The sequence below is a fragment of the Anopheles maculipalpis genome, chromosome 2RL (genome assembly GCF_943734695.1).
Source record: "Anopheles maculipalpis chromosome 2RL, idAnoMacuDA_375_x, whole genome shotgun sequence".
NCBI classification, from domain to species: Eukaryota; Metazoa; Arthropoda; class Insecta; order Diptera; family Culicidae; genus Anopheles; species Anopheles maculipalpis.
In genome coordinates this window covers 8,960,888-8,978,924 of record NC_064871.1, presented here as the reverse complement: position 1 = coordinate 8,978,924, position 18,037 = coordinate 8,960,888, and the positions used below count along the sequence as shown (strand labels likewise).

General features: G+C 44.3%; 3 protein-coding genes across 3 annotated transcripts in view; 2 read left to right on the top strand and 1 right to left on the bottom strand.

Moving 5' to 3' along the window:
• The window catches only part of LOC126558677 (cleavage and polyadenylation specificity factor subunit 4), a 500,167-nt gene that overhangs the window by 360,038 nt on the left and 122,092 nt on the right, over positions 1-18,037 (bottom strand). The window lies entirely within an intron of this gene.
• On the top strand, positions 2,224-8,008 carry LOC126556693 (uncharacterized). The gene is made up of 4 exons (XM_050212128.1): positions 2,224-2,350; positions 2,752-2,911; positions 3,001-7,120; positions 7,210-8,008. Exons 1-4 carry the CDS (start codon positions 2,309-2,311, stop codon positions 8,006-8,008), a joined length of 5,121 nt encoding a protein of 1,706 aa, XP_050068085.1. The 5' UTR covers positions 2,224-2,308.
• On the top strand, positions 16,604-17,305 carry LOC126560069 (histidine-rich glycoprotein). The gene is made up of 3 exons (XM_050216230.1): positions 16,604-16,618; positions 16,695-16,925; positions 17,009-17,305. Exons 1-3 carry the CDS (start codon positions 16,604-16,606, stop codon positions 17,210-17,212), a joined length of 450 nt encoding a protein of 149 aa, XP_050072187.1. The 3' UTR covers positions 17,213-17,305.

Below are 18,037 nucleotides of genomic sequence, written 5' to 3'. Positions count from 1 at the left end.
ATGTTCATAAAAATAAGTTGTTTGAAGCTTACAGTTATTCTGCACTGTTATAAAATGTGTTAATTGCGAACTAATTAAGAATCGGAGTCTACAAATCGTAATTTCATTTAGCTTAATTTAATAAATCAATTTAAAATAAAAATTTGTGAAGGTTCAAATAACACGCATCACTCCATAACAAACGAAACTAAATTAAGCAAGAAAAAAAGGAAAGCTCCGCAAGGGATTTTCTCATGCCAGGATTATGATGCACAGGGCAGTAAAAATCGGTTACTGTGGTGATAATGGTTGTGCAGATTGGATGCACGCACACACGCTACAAAGTGCAGCACGCGAGTAATGCCAATGCACTTTCTTTGTCAGTTAGAGTTTTACATTTAACAGACCATTCGCTGCAAATTTAAACTACAAAGCAATCGTGTGTGTGTGTATGTAGGAGCGTGCTGCATAAAAGTAAAATCGAACTTTCAAAGTATTTGTTTCCCTTTTTTATAAAGTCCAATAACTGTCGATGTGTTTTCGGTAATCCGTAAAGAAAGGGTTTTAGCAAGCGATAGGAACCTCTCCTGCTTATTGATATGATTTTTGCAACGGATTGGTTCCGCCGATGCGGCTCGGGCGGCACACCTGCCTGATCATTAGGTGCCACACACTAATCAAGAGATAGATCGCCGCACCGATAATGCTTAACTATGTTGTGTATCGGTTCGGAACAGGCTGAAATCGATTGAACATTGAGGAATTGGCAATGGGCAATTGCGTAACTTATGAGCTGTATCTAAGTGGATTAGGTGCAGTGAAGTTGATAAAAATAGCATAAGTCACATAGATAATGTAGGATTTCTCTAAAAAGATGTTGAAACATTCCGTTAAAGGTGGCGTAAAATGAATAAATGACAATTTTTGACGTCAGTGATTATATGCTAAATAGTTTAACCCAAATACCATATTATTGGAAAAGTGAAGTACAATTATGAAAAAAGAGTAGATTTAAAAGATATTGCATACTTTCAGGCTTTGGAAGTTATCGATTAAATTAAGCAAAAGAAGGTCGTGGGAGATGAAAGACGTTATAGTCACAGTTACAATTTTATTATTTCGGATTCTTGACGTCAAACACATTTTAGTCGTTTAATGCCATAATTGTTATTAAAATACTGCCCTTGGACGACAACAGTAGCTCTTGTGACTAAAAAGCATGCATCAAATAATTATTCTTATCAACAATAATCTGTGAACATTTATTGCATAGCACCAGATGCGTATTAGCGTAATTTTTGTCCTTTTCGGAATCCATTTATACCAGTCTATTATGATGTTTTTTATTCAATCAATCAATGCAATCTTCTCATACGAATTGAGATCAAAGAAGTTTATACAAAAAATCGTATGCCTGTCGGCATTTATTTACAATCTTTCTAATAAGCTATTTACCACAATGACTCACTATCCCCCAAGCCTATTACATTCATTAGCTCATCTAAATTAAGCCCTTTTTGCCAAGCAGTTCAGGTGACCACCCTGAAGGACATTCAGTGGGCGGTTCCAATGAAGCCTTCATTGGTATGGGGCAAAAAACGATTCAACAACCTCAAAACACAACGATCAACATGCGCCGGTAGCATTGCCCTATTGCATGGACGATAAATCTCTATCCACACACCGAACCGTCTGAGTCGCATGCCGCTAGATTGTTAATCCTGAGACCGACGCCAACGTCCGTCTGCCGTGTGGATGGATGGATGGATGGAAAGAAAGGCAAGAAAAACACACTCACACAAAACAGCCACCTACCGAAAGGTTTTCCATCTGAAAGGAAAATCCCTCCCTGGGGTGGTGGTGGCGACGGTGGTAAAGTAGTTGGAGCTAGGCAGCGGAAAAATAAACGCGATCGCGGATTAGTTTGTAAGACTATGCAGAGCAGCCGCGCTCCGGTCGGTTTAGTGAACGGGGTGGGTGCCTAAGGTAAAATGGGGTGCTAACAAACGCCCGAGATGCCAAAGACTTTTCTTCTCGGGCTCAGTCTGGCGTTAAAGTTTGCGCCGATGTTTAACGGGGCGATTTCTTTTTCACTGATTTTCCCGGGAAATTGGGCAGCGCGTGTATGTGTGTGCGAGCGAGAGTGAATAGACGGAAGACGAACGACGACGGTGTGTGGCCAGTGGCCTTAAGGTTGGGTGCAGATTTTTTAAAACGCGATATCCTCTGGGCTCTGTGCGCAACGGATTCACGAAGAGTTTATATAAAACGCGCACGGCTACGGTTGGCGCACAGTCAGTATCAGCTAGGCAACCGTGGCGCGAACACGATGAGGATCCATGCACGTGCACTGCTGTTGATAAGCCTTGCCGTAAGTTAATAGTATGGTTCGGTTTGGAATTGGGAAAAATGGTGGACTGTCGAGAGAAAAAAAAGGACAATGCGATTTAAGAGTGAAAAAGTGTTCTCGAGAAGTGCTTAAAAACATGACTTGACAGAAACAAGTGACTTAAAAGTGAATTGTAAAGAGTGATTGGATCGAGAACCGATGTGAGCTAAAATCTCAAAGACAAATAACAAAAGAGACATTCAAAGTGACTGTGTTTAGTATAAGTTTTAGAGTGTGTTTCTGGTTTGATCAATATTTCTAACAAGTTGTTCGTTTTTTATTCCCTTCAATTTTTGGTAACGATCGTCTGTTGGCGCTGGTGATGTGATATCTAAAACTGTGGATGAAATCTTTATGCTAACCGTGAAATCAACCCAATAAAGGTGCTCATATGCGCGGTCAGTGGTGAAAGTGGAAAGCACAAGAAGAAAAATCGACGACACGAGGACGACCGATCAGAACAGGTTTACTATGTTGATCAAATAGCATCTGCTTCTGCGATTTCACCCTGGACATCGAACCGCTTATTCGCCAAAACTACTGGTAGGTAGAAGAAGTCATCATTATCCGCTCCTCAAGCTCAGGATACCCTTGATCTGTGACCTCTTGATTACCCTTGATTGCCGTCACAGAAAATGGTAAGGAGTCCCAGTACGTGATCAATATCTCGCCCGACGACGAAGTGATCATCCACGATGACAGTGCAACCGATCGTGTCTCAGACCGTGGCCCAACGGAAGAACAATCTCCTCAGGACTTTGTCCACGAGGCGCTTCGCCTACGCAAACAGTACATGCAGAACGGTCCTAAGGGTACTACCCCGATGCCGGCGAGTTCGTTCGTCGAGTTTACCACGGTTAAGTATGATCATTTTGGACCGAGCAAAGCACCGGAGCGTGAAGCACCGGAGCCACACATCATCTACCATCATAGCAAACCTGTTCCGACAAAACCATCGTCCACCGTGGCTCCTTCGTCGAAGCCCTCAGCAGTGCCTACCTATCGCCCGAAACACATTTTGCCGAAAACAACCAAGCCGATGTTGGTGCACACCGTTACTCCGTATGTGGCAGCTGATCATGAGCAGCCAGAACCGTTGCCTACGTTGGGATACCGGCCGAAAGAGATGAAGCTACCACCGAAGCAGGAGACTCTGTCGAAAACCGTTCATTTGCCGACGTCAGCAAAGATTACACCCATCAAGCAACAGGACACGGCCGCTTCCAATGTGTTTGTGCAGGCTGTCCGGCCAGATGAATCGTCCTTTGGAAGCAGTTACGCGACGCATCACGAATCTGGCAGTAGTTACCAGGAATTCCACAAGTTCACACCGAACGGTCCCGATTCCCAGAGCAGTAGTTCCATTCTGACCGTCCACAAGGTGAGACCGGCGCCTGAGTCGTATCACGCGAAGCATCCGAAGCATCCGCGTGAAGATGAACATCGAGAGTACCTTGGAAAGAGTCCCAAACCAAAGCAAGCTCCAGTGCCGGTAGAGTTGGGACGGTATCGTCCTACCAAGGGTTTTGAGGTGGAGGAAGAACACACACCAAAGTATCATCAGGAGAAGAAGCATTTCGTTTCGGAGGCGTCCAATCCACACGTAAAGTACGAGAAGGAAGTGGAGGAGAACTTCCTGAAACAACAGCATCAGCAGCAACAGCAGCAGCAACAGCAGCATCAACAACTTCAATACCATCAACAGCTTGAGCAGGAACATCAGCATCATCACCATCAACATCACCATGGTTATGAGACGCCACGTCCGCCGAAGAAAGAAAAACCACAGCCAACAGAGGAGCCCCAATACTATCCGCCGAAAAGCTATCGACCCATTGAAACAATCACGCAAGTGCAGATGGAACCGGAACCTGTTCCTTCCGAAGAACCGTACCACTACAGACCCATTAAGTCGCATCATGTCGAAACGTTCAAACCATCGGCCGTGAACTATGAACGTGATCCGACCCCAACCGTACAGCTGAAGGAGACGTACATTTACCATCCACCCAAGTCACACCATGTGGATCCACCGAAGAAGCAGCCGGAAACGAGTTCCGTATCGTACCACGGTTCCAAGCACTACGAATCCTCGGACAAGCATCTGTCGGAAGTGTCGTCGGACTTTTTGAAGTTGGCCACGGCACGGCCATCAAAGCATAAGTACGCCGACTTACCGAAGCCATCGCCAGCACCCAGCTACTCGAAGGTGACCAGCTATCCCACTCTTCAGTCCACCAGCTCTCAGCGTGAGAAACCTTCGTACGATCCATACAAGTATCGTCCAAATCCAACACCGGAAGTGTCCAGCGCAGGGCATGGATTCCAGAAGATTTCTTCTTCGCCGGCAAGCTTCCCGAAGTACATACCAGCCAAGATGCCCGGTGAGATACAGTCGGAGTCTGGTACACCGTACAGCTTCAAGCAGGGACATGCTGCGGCGTCCGATTCTTTCTCTAGCTACGTTCCCTCCTCTACCCCAGAATCGTTCAGTGCAGGTGTTTCGCAAGAGTACCCAAAGATGTTTTCCGCTTCTCCCACACCGTACACCAAGTACGGTGGAGGAAGTCCATCATCAGCGCCCGCTTCGGACACACTGTACGAGTTTCCGCACATGAAGGAAACGCCCAAATCGTTCTCAAAGTTTCAGGAACCAAAGGCCTACTCTACCATTCACCCGTCGGAGCAACCGTTTAAAACGCTCAGTACCACGATCTTTATGAAACCGTCCACATCGGAAGCGAACTTTGCTGTTGCCCCTGGTAAACCCATCCAAAACCTTACCACTTCGATTGGACTGAAAGCTTCACCAAGTGACGCTACCAAGACGGAGTACTACACCGACCCTGAAGTAACGACATACTATGTGCTTTCAAACGGTACTGAGATTAAGCTTGGTGACGATCCGTCCAAGATACCGCAAGAGTTCCGCATCACGTCAGACGATGGGTCGTTTCTGAGCAGCAATTACTCCACCAAGTTAGCGGAAGATTTTGCGATGAAGTACAACTGGGATAGCTTGCATACGGTGGCGGATGGTGAGTTCTATCTGGGATCGGCATCCGATGCAACGCTCAAGGCACTGATGAAGGAAACTTCCTCCAAACCTGCGACCAAATTCCACGAACCGATCGAGTACGTTGTGCGGGACAAGAAAAAGATGAAGCCACTCGTGTTTCCGAAGGTACCCCATAAGCCAATCAAAACGGTGACGATCTACAAGTCTACGCATCGATCATCCGACGATATGGAGGGTGGGTTTGAACCTATGATCGGTGTTCAGCCGCATATGGACAAGAAAAGTGAACTTCCCGGAGGAGACGATGAGTTCTACTATACTAACGAGGCGATCGATCCCGAAGAGGATCCAACGAAGGCATCGAAGAAGAATGCGGTGTTTATGCCGGGTCAGGGCATGGGTGGACGTATGCCAGGGCCGGGTATGATGCTAAAATTCGCTCCAGGTCCGGTACCGGTACGTGAACAACAAGCATCGCCCGCCCAGGATATGGACATGAGTGCCGAACCGTCGAAGAAACATCAATACTTTGTGCTGTACCACATTGAGGATAAGGAGAAGAAACCGGCGCGTCCACACGTCCCACAACCACCACCGACGCCTGCAGTACCGAAGCAAGAAATCCATTACCACTACAGCGAGAAGGAATCGGAAGAGCCAGAAGTAACGCATGAGCACTACAACTATCACCACGAGGAAACGATTGAGGAGTCGGACGATGACATTCAGCACCACTACGTAAATCCGAACTATGGCAAGTTCAACTACCGGCCTAACATTGCCCATCCTTCTTATCAAAGGCCATTGCGTGATAGTATGAGCGCCGGAAGTGAAACCACGCTAAAGGTAGTCGATCCGGATACAAAAAGCTCGAGACCATTGGAAATCACCAAACAGGAGTACATGCGCCACGTTCAAAATGCCGTGCTGAGGTATATGCGTCAGCTGCAGGAGGAAGGCCGCCTGCCACAGATTGCTTCTCGTGATTCCGACGACACACACAAAGCGTTCGAAGAAATTGATCTGGCAGCACTGTTGAATGGAGGCACGAAGCAAAAGTTCCAACTGAATGGAGCAGTTCGTGCTAACTTGCCTACCAACCCGAGCCACTACAAACCGATGAAATCGGTGCCGAGTTCTTCGACGTACAAACCGACTGCATCGCCGCAGAATGTCAAGCTGGGCAAGAACACCTACACGGCCGGTAAGCCTTTGAAGGTAGCGATCGAAAGCTTGCAGGACACGCTCAGCAGCAACGTGGACCTAACGGTCAAGGGAAACAAACAACCCGTAAAGCCTGATCTTTCTGCAATTGATGTTGGACAGTCGTATCTACATGGTTCCACGCTAGATCATGGTTCTTCGCCCAAGGGTGGGCATGGCTATGATGGCCCTAGTGGTGTAGCATCTCCCAAAACTAAGCTGCATTTCAACCAACAATCGCATCACGATATCAACTCGATGCTTAACGCCAAAGAGGGATTGCGGACGAATATGAATTTGAAGGGATCATACCTGGATCACCCGTCCAACAATTATGGTTCGATTAAGTCAGGTTCTGCGAATGTTGGTGCTTCGATAAGCTTCGGCAATGGAGGTATGGGGCATGGAAAGGGAGTTCATGCCAGTGAGGACGACAATAAGATTGCTCCCGAGGCACTTGATGCACCGATCCAGATCATCAACGGGATACCGATTACGAATCCCTACAATATAGATATAAACACACTAAGGTAAGATTTCCGTTCCATAAATTCTTGCTCATGTTGGATGCAAAACTTCATGTCTCGATATGTTTTTCTATGTGCTTCGCAACTTACAGATACATGCTGGGGGGTCTTGCACAGGCACAAGCCGAGCAGCAGCAGCAGCAGCAACAACATCCGCACAAGGAACCGACTCTAAAGCTTAAGGGTTCTAACTGGATGTCACTCCCAACGATGGCTAGTCCTACGCAGGTGTTTTCCTCGCACATACCCACCTACCAGCATCCACCGTCGGAGGTAAACAACTACAAATACAATGCCAATTTCGATGCCAGCAACTTCAAGATCAAGTTCCCAAAGAATATGAAGCTGAAGGGTACGTCCACAAACGTTGCTGATGCCGCAGCCAGTGGTTCGATGAATTATGCTGCATGGGCTGAATCACCCAGATCGCCCAACCAATTGAACGTGAACCATTTCAACCATGGCAATGGAAATAATAATCTAAACCATGGCAATGGTATTCAGAATCAGAATATTGTTATGGGCAACAGTCGTCCGATGGCCGTCCAGAATCATCATCATCATCAGCAGGTACAGCAACAGTTCCAACAGCAGTTACAGCAGCAGCAACAGCAGCAGCAACAACAGCAACATTTTGTCCAGCCGCATCAACAGCAACAACTGCAGCAGCACCAACAGTTCCTCCGCCCGAATCGCGAATTCAATCCGGAGCTATACCTCAACCCCAACGGGCAACTATTCCAGGGTCTTTTGAAGCAAAATCCCATCATGAGCAAAAAAGTGGCTACCAGCGATTGGAAGCCAACCACAGTCAAACCAACCATCGGACCGTCGAAGGCGGTTAAGATCGACACAAACCTGCGACCACCGCCACCGGTTGTCAAGGGTTGAGGATTAGCCGAAACGAGGATCTCTTAAAAATATTCCAAAGAAGAAAGGAAGATGGTAAGTGCAGTGGGACGGGAAAACCCGATCCTCCAAAACCATTCCTCTAGTGGTGTAGTCAGCATGGGTGCTGAGTTTTAGTCGTAAACGAAGACGATGCAATGAAAGTATTTAGAAAGACATGGATTCGACGAGCTAGGTGACACCTTCTCATCCCCAAAAAACTTCCCCACTGATGCTTCTGTTCAGTGCACAGCTGTTTTTATCCTTCTGATGATTTCTTCTTTTACGTAGTAATAGTGAATTAATTTATTGCAGTACTGTAAGTTATTTTTTCTCATCCATAACGATTCTCTGGAATGTAATAGGTATATTCTGTAACTCATATTATAGTTGTTAGAGAGTAGATAAATAAAACAAAAGTACCGATATATTTCAACCAAATGTCGACGATGGTATCTTTGAAGTTAACATACTTAACATACAGATACAGCCATACAGATTGTCTTAGTGGCTACAGTAGTGAAAGCATGTAATTAAAACTGTGAACCTTGTCTTGATGAAATTGTCCAACAAAAAAAAAAGGCGTTCCAGATGACGAAGCGTATGATATGTGACAGTACGCACTTTTGACCCATACCTACTGTGTGACTGGTCGAGCTGGGTGGTGAACTTGAATTCTTTAATGCGTTTCACTCATTCAAAAACAAAACTAAAACCCCATGTTGGCGGTGTCGTACGATGAAAGTGAAACATCCCAGAGATTCGTTATCTGCTTGAGATGCGTCACCACACTGACCCAGCAACGTTCACCACAATTAACGCCTCTGCCAAAAGGGAAAATGCGAGGAAAATTCACCCTACTGTCCGCGACACGGGCTACAGACCCGGCGATAGTAAGTGGTGGGGTGTTTCGTGATCGTGCTTCAAACTGTTTGTTTATGCATTCGTTTTTGCAGTTGTTAGTACGATTCGGTTTCTCCCGTCTACATCGTGTGCACGATCGTTTAGTACGCTTTCTTCCCCTGGACATTATATCGTTGGCGCATCACATGCAACGGATTAATAATCCTAAGCTTGCGATGGTGTTTGCTTCGATCTACCTTCCCGAAGTACGCCGCTTTTAGTGAGCTCTAGACCGAGTATTGATTTTACTACCGGAACAGGCCGCTGTTATGTTATGTTTTTATTCATGTATACTTTACTGTGCGAACGTTACAAGTTAATTGTCTGCATCGTCGGTAGTGCAGTGTGTTCCGGGAGGCTCCGTTTAATATTATCGTGGAACATTTGCATTCAATAATTAGTTAGTATCACCCTCCAGTTGGGGGATGTATTTACTAGACCAAATCATCCGTAGATGGGCTACAGTGATCTAGTTTATGAATGCCAATTCGTCTCAAATTAAGATCAACGCATAAAACACAAGAGATCATTAATGTACATTGCTTCCCTGAACGGTGCTGATATTAGCGTGTGCGCCTAGAGCTATGCAATGTAATATTGAAATATGCTGTTCGCTTAATCATTAGTAGACTTTCAAATAGATTTCTTCTTTATATTTTTCTTGCCTTGCCACAAGAAAAATATTTTGTATGATTTTTGTCCGGACTTCTGACATTTATAGCTTTCTTTACTTAATTTTACTTGCAGCAGGGTTAATTTTGTAGATGAGATTTAAAACTATTTAACTAGTTTTTTGTCCGGATCAGTAATCTTCTAGGGGATTCGCATGTTTTCGTACGATTGTCTTGGGTCAAAATATATTCCGTAAAAGGCTCGAGAGCTGCCAATTCTTCCCATCCCCCTACCACTGGCGAATATGTTGGTGTTTAAATGTATGCAATGCGTAGTACATGCCACCAAGGTTGCAGAGTTTATTCAAAGTATGGTCAACATTGATTGGAATAGTCGCTAGAAATATGGCTAAATATTTAAATTAAAACCCTCTTGGGCCTTCTCACAAGCACTAGCTTTAATTTCAGGGGGCTACTGCTCATTCTCGCATGAACAACGGATGAATAATCGATATGTTCCGCTTAGCCCTTGGAACATATCCTTACGAAGCTTTGTTCGGAGCATAGACGATCGGTATTCCTTCAAAAAATCCGGACGGTTTGGTGAGCATGTCACATGTTCAAGGCTAGATTTGATTCACTTTTCATGTTCTGTTCGGTGGCTAGGAATCATTTTAAACAATAATGCACACTAATCGAAAGATTTAGATCAAATTGAAATCGCACTGTACAATAACGATAATTGATATATCACAGTGCTGTACAAAGTTTATTTCCGAAGTGCCTTCTCGATTATTTTACCGTATAATTGAAGGGTACTTGCTACACCTTAACAAAAAAAAAAAACTATCAAAACTTTTTGCTACACCTGAGTAAGATTCCCCGAGGTGCACAAGCTTTCTTGTCGGGGGTTGAAAAGCTCACGGAAAGCTTTTTCATCGTGTTCATTTTACTTGTACACTACTGCTGAATAGCCTGGCCCCAGCTCATAGTGGGCAAAATTGACAAAAAATAGCGATAACATTAATTTATAATATTTATTTAAATTTATCACATTTAAGCTTTTACTAACAAAGGCTTTTTTGAATTTATTTGTATAAATTTATATCTTATTTATTTTTAATTTACATTTGATTATTACGGTCCAGTGCCGTATTGTCAACACCGTTGTGTTGAGTAGATTTTCACATATTGATAAGGCATTTCCTCCTTATTCTTTGTCTTATCCCGGGCATACTCGGTTGTAAATAAATTTATATCTACCAACGGATAAATTTCATTTAAAAACTTATGAAATTTCAACGTATAACGAAAATTCATTAACCACATACATAATTTAATCAAAATATTAAATTTAGTAAAACGATCAGCAAACTTACATCTAATTTTGATGCAAACAAGCGTAAGAAGAGATGCACCGAAGAAGATGTGCACTAGAAAACATGAAATGAAAGTGACCGTGCTTGCTGCATCCACAACGGCAGCAAACGGTGTTTCCTGTGCGATTATGCAATACAAACAGCGCTTAAACAGCATTGACACTGCATCGTATGCTACGGCCAAGAAGCAGATAGACAAACAACAGCATCAGCATCACCAAAAAAAGGCTGAATTATGAAAGCCCAAAAAACCGTTGCTCCAAACACGTCAAACCGATCGGATCGGCCGGAGCACATGCATGCATAAACATCCCGAGGGCTTGATCGGTTTTCCGCTCCCAATTCGGATCGACACAAAACACGCGTTTGCCCTGCAGCATAAAATTGGCAGATTACGAACCGAAACCGGACGTGTTGGATAAAGAAAAGTGTTGGCCTATGAATGACACAATTTGGTCAATCCTTAATCCCATTCAGAGGAGATCGGTCCAATTGGCCTTAATAACGATGGAGCAAGTTTTCGAGGAGTTTTAGTCTTGGGATTTAGTTTACTTTTGAAATATTTTCCTTTGGGATACTCAAGCTGAGTTAGGCTCTAACCCCGGTTAATTTATATTTTCCTATCGTTGGACACGTCCATGCAATGCAATGGCTAATTTCTTGATTATTATTTCATTTTCATGCACCCACATCGTACATGTGCGGCACGTGCAATAAATGTGCAAAAACTGCAACGATGCAACGAATGGCCTTAGGAAAGCTGACCACGTTCCCACAGTACACAGCGGCGGCTCATACTTTCTTTCCCGGTTCGTTCGGTTCGACCTGACCAACATAAATTATGTCGCTCCCTTTCACTGGCCACCTCATTGAGATGCATTCCCGCCACTGTCAACCGTGCTTGTTTTGCCAGCTTGTCAATCTTGTCACCTGTTGCTCGTGGACTGGAGCTTCTAAGCTAAACTGACCTCCTACACTAATCCACTATAACCAGCGCGTGTAACTAGCACGACACGTCTATACTTCCTGCATACGTTGCTCAAACGCTTTTCACTTTCAGCTTTGCGAACAGCATCCCCCATGGAGAAGCATGGATCGTTTATGACCATGTGTGCAACAAACTTGCACTACGGCACGACGCTCTATGCCCACAGAGCGTTCTCAAACGCATCGTTCCAGACCTGCACCCAAGTCACGCTTGGACGATCATTGAACTTGACATTTCATTGCGTAATGCGCTGCGCTGCGCGACTTCCAACCCAAGCAAGAGCGTGCGCAACGGCGGTACAAATTTTTGACCTGCAGAACTCCAACCAGCTGCACGGAACCAACTCTACACGTATGGAACTGCTCAAACCGGCACCCGAACGGTGCACGCGAAACGTTGTAAAGCTTCCGACTTCCGGCTGTATGCTGCCGGATCGGATCGATAAATGCCGTTTTCCGCAAAAACATGCGCGACACGGGAGAAATGCTGCGGGAAGTATGGAACTCTTGCAGATGCCGGTATGCACGAGACTCGGAGTTCCCCGTAGTTTCCTCTTAATTAAAAAAGAAAAAAAAAAACGACCGAAGCACCGATGCATGCGAAATGACATTGTTTGTTTAGCCGGTTTTTACTGTATACTTTTAATTAGACGGCAGCCAGCAATTGTTGCGCAACGGGGAGGGATTAAAATTAGTAAGTGATGTGATCAGTCATGTTTTGAGTGTGGAAATGGGCATAGTCTTTAGGAAAAGAAAAAAAAACAATATAAAATGAGAAAGAAAAAAAATTTTAAAAAATGAAAAAGGCAGTAAAAGGTAAAGATGAACGAGAGAAGCGGTTAAGAAAAATAAGACACATAATGAATGGCAAACAAAACGTGAAAGAAAATTATGAAAAAGGGTAAAACAGTATAAAGAAGATGTAAAAACAAGTCCAATAAAAAGAAATAAAAAACAAGCGAAGCAAATACAAAGAATTAAATTAATTCAACCAGCAATAAAAGTAAAAACATGCCAAAACACAATGCCTTTAATGAAGCACCCCAGATGGAAGATATAGGCGTCGGAGTTGGCACGCACATTCTGAACAGGTGGAAAGGTTTTGTCCTTTCTTTTTGGCGTTTATCGAGCACTCTGAGCATGTATTCACGCGATACTGTTATTATAATCGTTGCGTGGCTTCACTGGGCATGGATGCACAACAAAAAAAAAAGATGCATAATAAATTGCATATAGACCAGGCCCTATAGACGCCCTTTTGAAGGGCCGTTCGGAAAGCTGATGGATGCAGTTGAATGCATTCTTTACTGGGCGATGGTTATTAAAATGAGCAAAGCGTGAAACAAGCCTTAATGTACCCGGTGTGTAACGTGGCGACTTCTAACCCTTACTTTACATTCGAAAATAGGGGTGTTGAACTGATTTCGTTGATCTTGCTGCTGAGGTGTGCTGTCCGGCGAACTTGGGCGATTATCCACAGTCCACTGTGTCCGAGGCATGAAATCGTCCCAAATCCGCACAATCCTCACACAAAACATCATAATGCAACTGGATGCAATGTACGGTCGGACCTTGTTCGTGGGTGGCGGCTCTATGTAATGCGCTCTTGTGCGCGGCACCCTAGCATTTATGCAATGTGAGACCATAAAATTATAAAACCAAAGCGTTTGGAAAATAAAACGCAATACTAACGCCGAGCCAAGTAGTGCCGCTGACAGCTTTGCAAATGGATGTGGTTCGTTGCATAGGACATTCGTCTGCATGCTGAATGAAGCTGTAGAAGCAGGAGTTCAGCAGGAGGGCATTAGTAATTGCATCTTTGAAGGAGACTTTAATAGGTGCATTTTTTTTTTAGTTTTTTAATCAACAAGGAACTTCTTATAAGATCAATTGAATGATAGATCAAGTTACTTGATACCTATCTAAAGTATCCAGACATCCTCGGATCCAGGACGCACTATCAACTTCATCTTCCAAAGCTCCCTTTATTCTGTCAATTTAGTCACTGTGCCTCGCACTCTCTCCTCCACTGTAACGACTTTTACACCACTTTGCTATTACGCAAATGTTGGAGCTCTCTCCCTGGTTGGCTCCCTAGTGACGTATGGGGATTTCGCTTGTAGGAGAACCATTTCTTCTACCACTAACAGTCCTCCCATTTACGGTTTTATTACAGCCCTGAAAGTGTCTGAAATCTCCCATCGCCATTAGATGCCGCCGCCTAATTCGAGCGCATATGAGTCTCACACGTATCGAGGGTGATCGCACAACCTCCGCGTGATCGCGGGTCCATTACGTGATTCTTTTGTTTGGAAGGTTTGCAAGCACTCTTCCCAACTCTCTCACTCTCCCCATGCACCCACGGGAGATGGGAATGGATGACGAAAAAAAATGGCGCATTCGTTGTCATAAGCCCTTGCAATTTCTTCGCTTTTTCGGTATTGCGATGAGCTGTGCATCGCACGATCCGGTACCACGATCATCACTCGGTACAGTGAAAACGTGGTGCTACAGATCTACGAGACCGCTTATTTTCATCTGCTCAAAATTGGCCCACCGATTATGGTTGCGGCTCGATCGGAGGATGCTCCCAGGCCTGGCGGGCAAGAATTGTTAACGGACAAGCGGTATCAATTACTTTGTGGCGCCATTTTGAATCGAAATTGGTGAGAAGCGTTAAGAGCGGCTGCTTCGGATAGGAGTGGATTTCATATAAATAATTGATTAATTAACCACTTCGAGGTAAATAACACATTCTACACATGGGTTATCCAATTATTCTGCTATCGGTTCGGATGCGATAGCTTCCGGTTATTAGCAACTTTGCTTTCAACACCGATCCGTACTTCTTGCAATTGCATGATTCGATCGATTTTGCTATTAGAACTGTAAACGATCACACTCGCTGTATAAAACAGGTATCAAACAGCGCATTGCGGAATTGTACGTATGTACTTCCGTTGAAGGTGCATAGCTGCATCGGAACAGGTTTTTTCGGTTCCGCTGCGATCAATTTGCGTTCCACCTTCTCTTGTGCGAGATAGTAAAGTTTATGACACACTCCCACTGTACACATACCCAACAGATGGACAAGATCGGGAGCAGGCATATCGGAAGAGATGCAACATTTCCTGTCCGGACAACTTTAGCGAACTTGGGTTGGTTTTTGTACTTCAAAAAAGTGTTACGTAGTCCCTCTTGCGATCACCAATATTGCGCTCACTATTCTAATGATCATTGGCTCAAGTTACCATGATCTTCAAGACGTACCTGATCGTTAATTTTGTGTGTTTCTGTAACATCTAGAAATTCCATACCCACTTTTGTTGCGAGCAGACATCGAAGGCACCGATCATGGTAACTAAGCCGTGGAACCTGTCCACTGCAGAAGAAAGTAGCTTCGACAGTCGATTCACTTCCATAGCCCTACAGGTTATTGGGGATGGGACCATCGATGACCATGCTTATCAGCCAAGGTGCAGTAAAAGATGGCCATTAGACATGGCTGTGCCAACCAAACCATGTGATGAAAACTACGATCACGATCACGAGAGAAATGGCTTTCGCCGAAGCCAGCCGGCAACCCTTTGCTTTAGTTTCGCTTGACCACCCGGGACATCTTGTGACTCTGCTGCTGTTGAAGTTCCGTCACACATCCGAACCGTGGAACTAGTTAAGCTTGATCATGAGAAATCAATTTAGGTGATTAAATTGGACTCCAACGCTGGCTGGTCGTTGGACATGATAGGGCGAAAAGGGATCAATGTGTTATGGTACCCTCCACCCCTTTGCGTAAGGTCTTTATGATGCGTATCTTATAGCTTACTGGTCCGCTACACATACACACGGGCTAACGAAAGCAAAACCAAATCAACCTGGCGCCATTGTGTCATCGTGTTTTGGGAAAGGGATGTCGAAATTGGTCTAATAATTTGTGTGTGTGTGTTTTGTCCCTTGCTTTCGAGAGATCATGTTTGTTGGGTGAACTTTAATTGGTACAGGTTAAAATGATACATCAAAAACATGATCTCATTACCTGCCTGGAGGGGAGACTAGTATACTGGGTAATGCGGACTTGGGACGGTCATTGAGTGCACGACAATTAGACTCATTTTGTTTGTGTTGTAATTTGATAGGTTTTCCTGTAACTGAACAGTAATCGCCTGGTGGTAAGTGAGATCATTTTTCAGTGATTTGTTTTGGTGAGGTAACCTGGAGATTTTGGAATAACGAGAATTAATGATGCTGTTTTTTAGTGCAAAGACTGTCAAGAATTTTGACTAAAATTTCTACAAAAGATGAACCTTAATTCTAGAGGATCTTTAAGAGTTGGCACTGGAAGATGTGCACATCAGGACATCACCCTCGTGTCGCTTCTTCCAGACATCGCGATGTCTCTCCCATAGCGAACCAGAGCGGAGTAGATCTCATTTTCATCGCATTCACTTTCGCTTTCGCCCGTTTGGAGCGGTTTTCCATCACCACCGTTCCTGCTGGGTCTCTGCCGTTTGGTGGGGCAAACCACTATAAAGCCCCTTAACGGTAGCTACCAAAGACATCACAAACCATCGCAACCCGTTCGTGTGCAGACGTACGCCAAGCGCCATTTAGGTTTCTTTTGTGATCCATCAAGAACTCGTTCACTGTGCAAAATTCCGTGCGTCTCGGTTAGTGTGTGCTTTAAAGGAAAACTTATCCAAAATCCAACAACAGGAAAAATGTTCAAATCGATTGTGAGTAGTGTCTGCGTGTGTGTGCTGTGTAGAAAGTGTGGATTCTAATTATCCTGGTGTGTATACATATTCGCAGATCTTCGTGACGCTGTTTGTGGGCGTGTGCTTTGCTGGTTTGATCCACCATCACGATGATGACGATGTGTCGGAAACGGAGCATCATCACAACATCGAACATAAGCATGCGACGTCGCATCAGAGCTTCAAGTTCCATCACTTCCATGCCGTCCCGGTGTACGTCAAGAAGGAGGACCAACAGTTCCTGAAGCATCCGGTGGAAATTTCAGGTCTCAAGCATAACTTGAAGGTATGGAGAGTTCTTTGGATTTCTTATCCGAGTGGTGATATTAACTAACTTGGTACCATTTTTGTTTTCTTCCCAAAATTTAGATCGTTCACCCTGAAACCGAACAGCACCATGGGCATGGACTCACGCTGGAGAACCACAGCGAGTTCGAGAGCAAACTGCACGGTGGACACGGATACGATCTGGGACACGCCGGTACGGAACATATTGGACAGGAGCACTCGTACGGAGGCCATGAGTACGAGCAGCACCAGTTCGGACACGAGCTGGATGAGCACGAAGAGTAAAGGTCCTCAAACCTTTTTAAAAAGAACGTTGCGCGGTTATTACGCATCGCATGTGTAAAATGTGATATAGTCATTTAATGTTTAAATCACCCCATCCTCTCATCGATCCTCCGCATTGGCCTAACGATCATAAGTATTAATCCATTTCTCTATGCCACGATCATCTGTCGTTAGTCGGCCAAGTCACCATCATTTGAATCATACAAAACGGAAAAGTATTATCCTGCATCTTGCATATTATCATTCGCCAAAGTGTTGCTCTACGCTGTGAGTGCTATTAAGGGTTAAATGTTACTTGTTGTTAACCCTTTCTACGACTCTCACGAGCAATCGAGATCAGATCAAGATCAAATGTTTGGAGTCAAATTCAAAACGGGAAAAAACTACAGATTAACGTACTACATTTCAAAACCACGACTGAAGAAAATGAACTATTAAATGATCATCAATAAAACCATTTAAAAATAAACAAGTTTTTGCGGATTCCCTTTCTCTCTCTCTTTTCTTGAGGCTTATCGACCTAGCCTACTAGATCATGCCGGATATATAATTGGTCACTAGACTTAAAGCTACCGCGTAGTTGGATAATCAATTACTCACACTACTGATGTACGGACCAGATGGGATTTGAATCCCGGTCCTGTCGTGTGAAGACCGGTTCCATTGTCACCTCTACCATTCCAAGAATGTGGATGAGGTTTATTCTGCTCAACTCTACTACTTTATCACAATATGTTAGAAGAATTAAATTGTGTATACTGTTCATTTAGGATAATATATTAAGCGATCGTTTATAGTTTTATTACAATCAGCGCAAAAAATCGA

Excerpts from the sequence above, each read along its gene's own strand:
- LOC126556693 (XM_050212128.1), top strand. The coding sequence starts at position 2,309 with ATGAGGATCCATGCACGTGCACTGCTGTTGATAAGCCTTGCC. Across the intron at positions 2,351-2,751 it reads TGCTGTTGATAAGCCTTGCC|GTGCTCATATGCGCGGTCAG; the intron begins GTAAGTTAATAG and ends AACCCAATAAAG. Across the intron at positions 2,912-3,000 it reads CTTATTCGCCAAAACTACTG|AAAATGGTAAGGAGTCCCAG; the intron begins GTAGGTAGAAGA and ends TTGCCGTCACAG.
- LOC126560069 (XM_050216230.1), top strand. Across the intron at positions 16,926-17,008 it reads GTCTCAAGCATAACTTGAAG|ATCGTTCACCCTGAAACCGA; the intron begins GTATGGAGAGTT and ends CCCAAAATTTAG.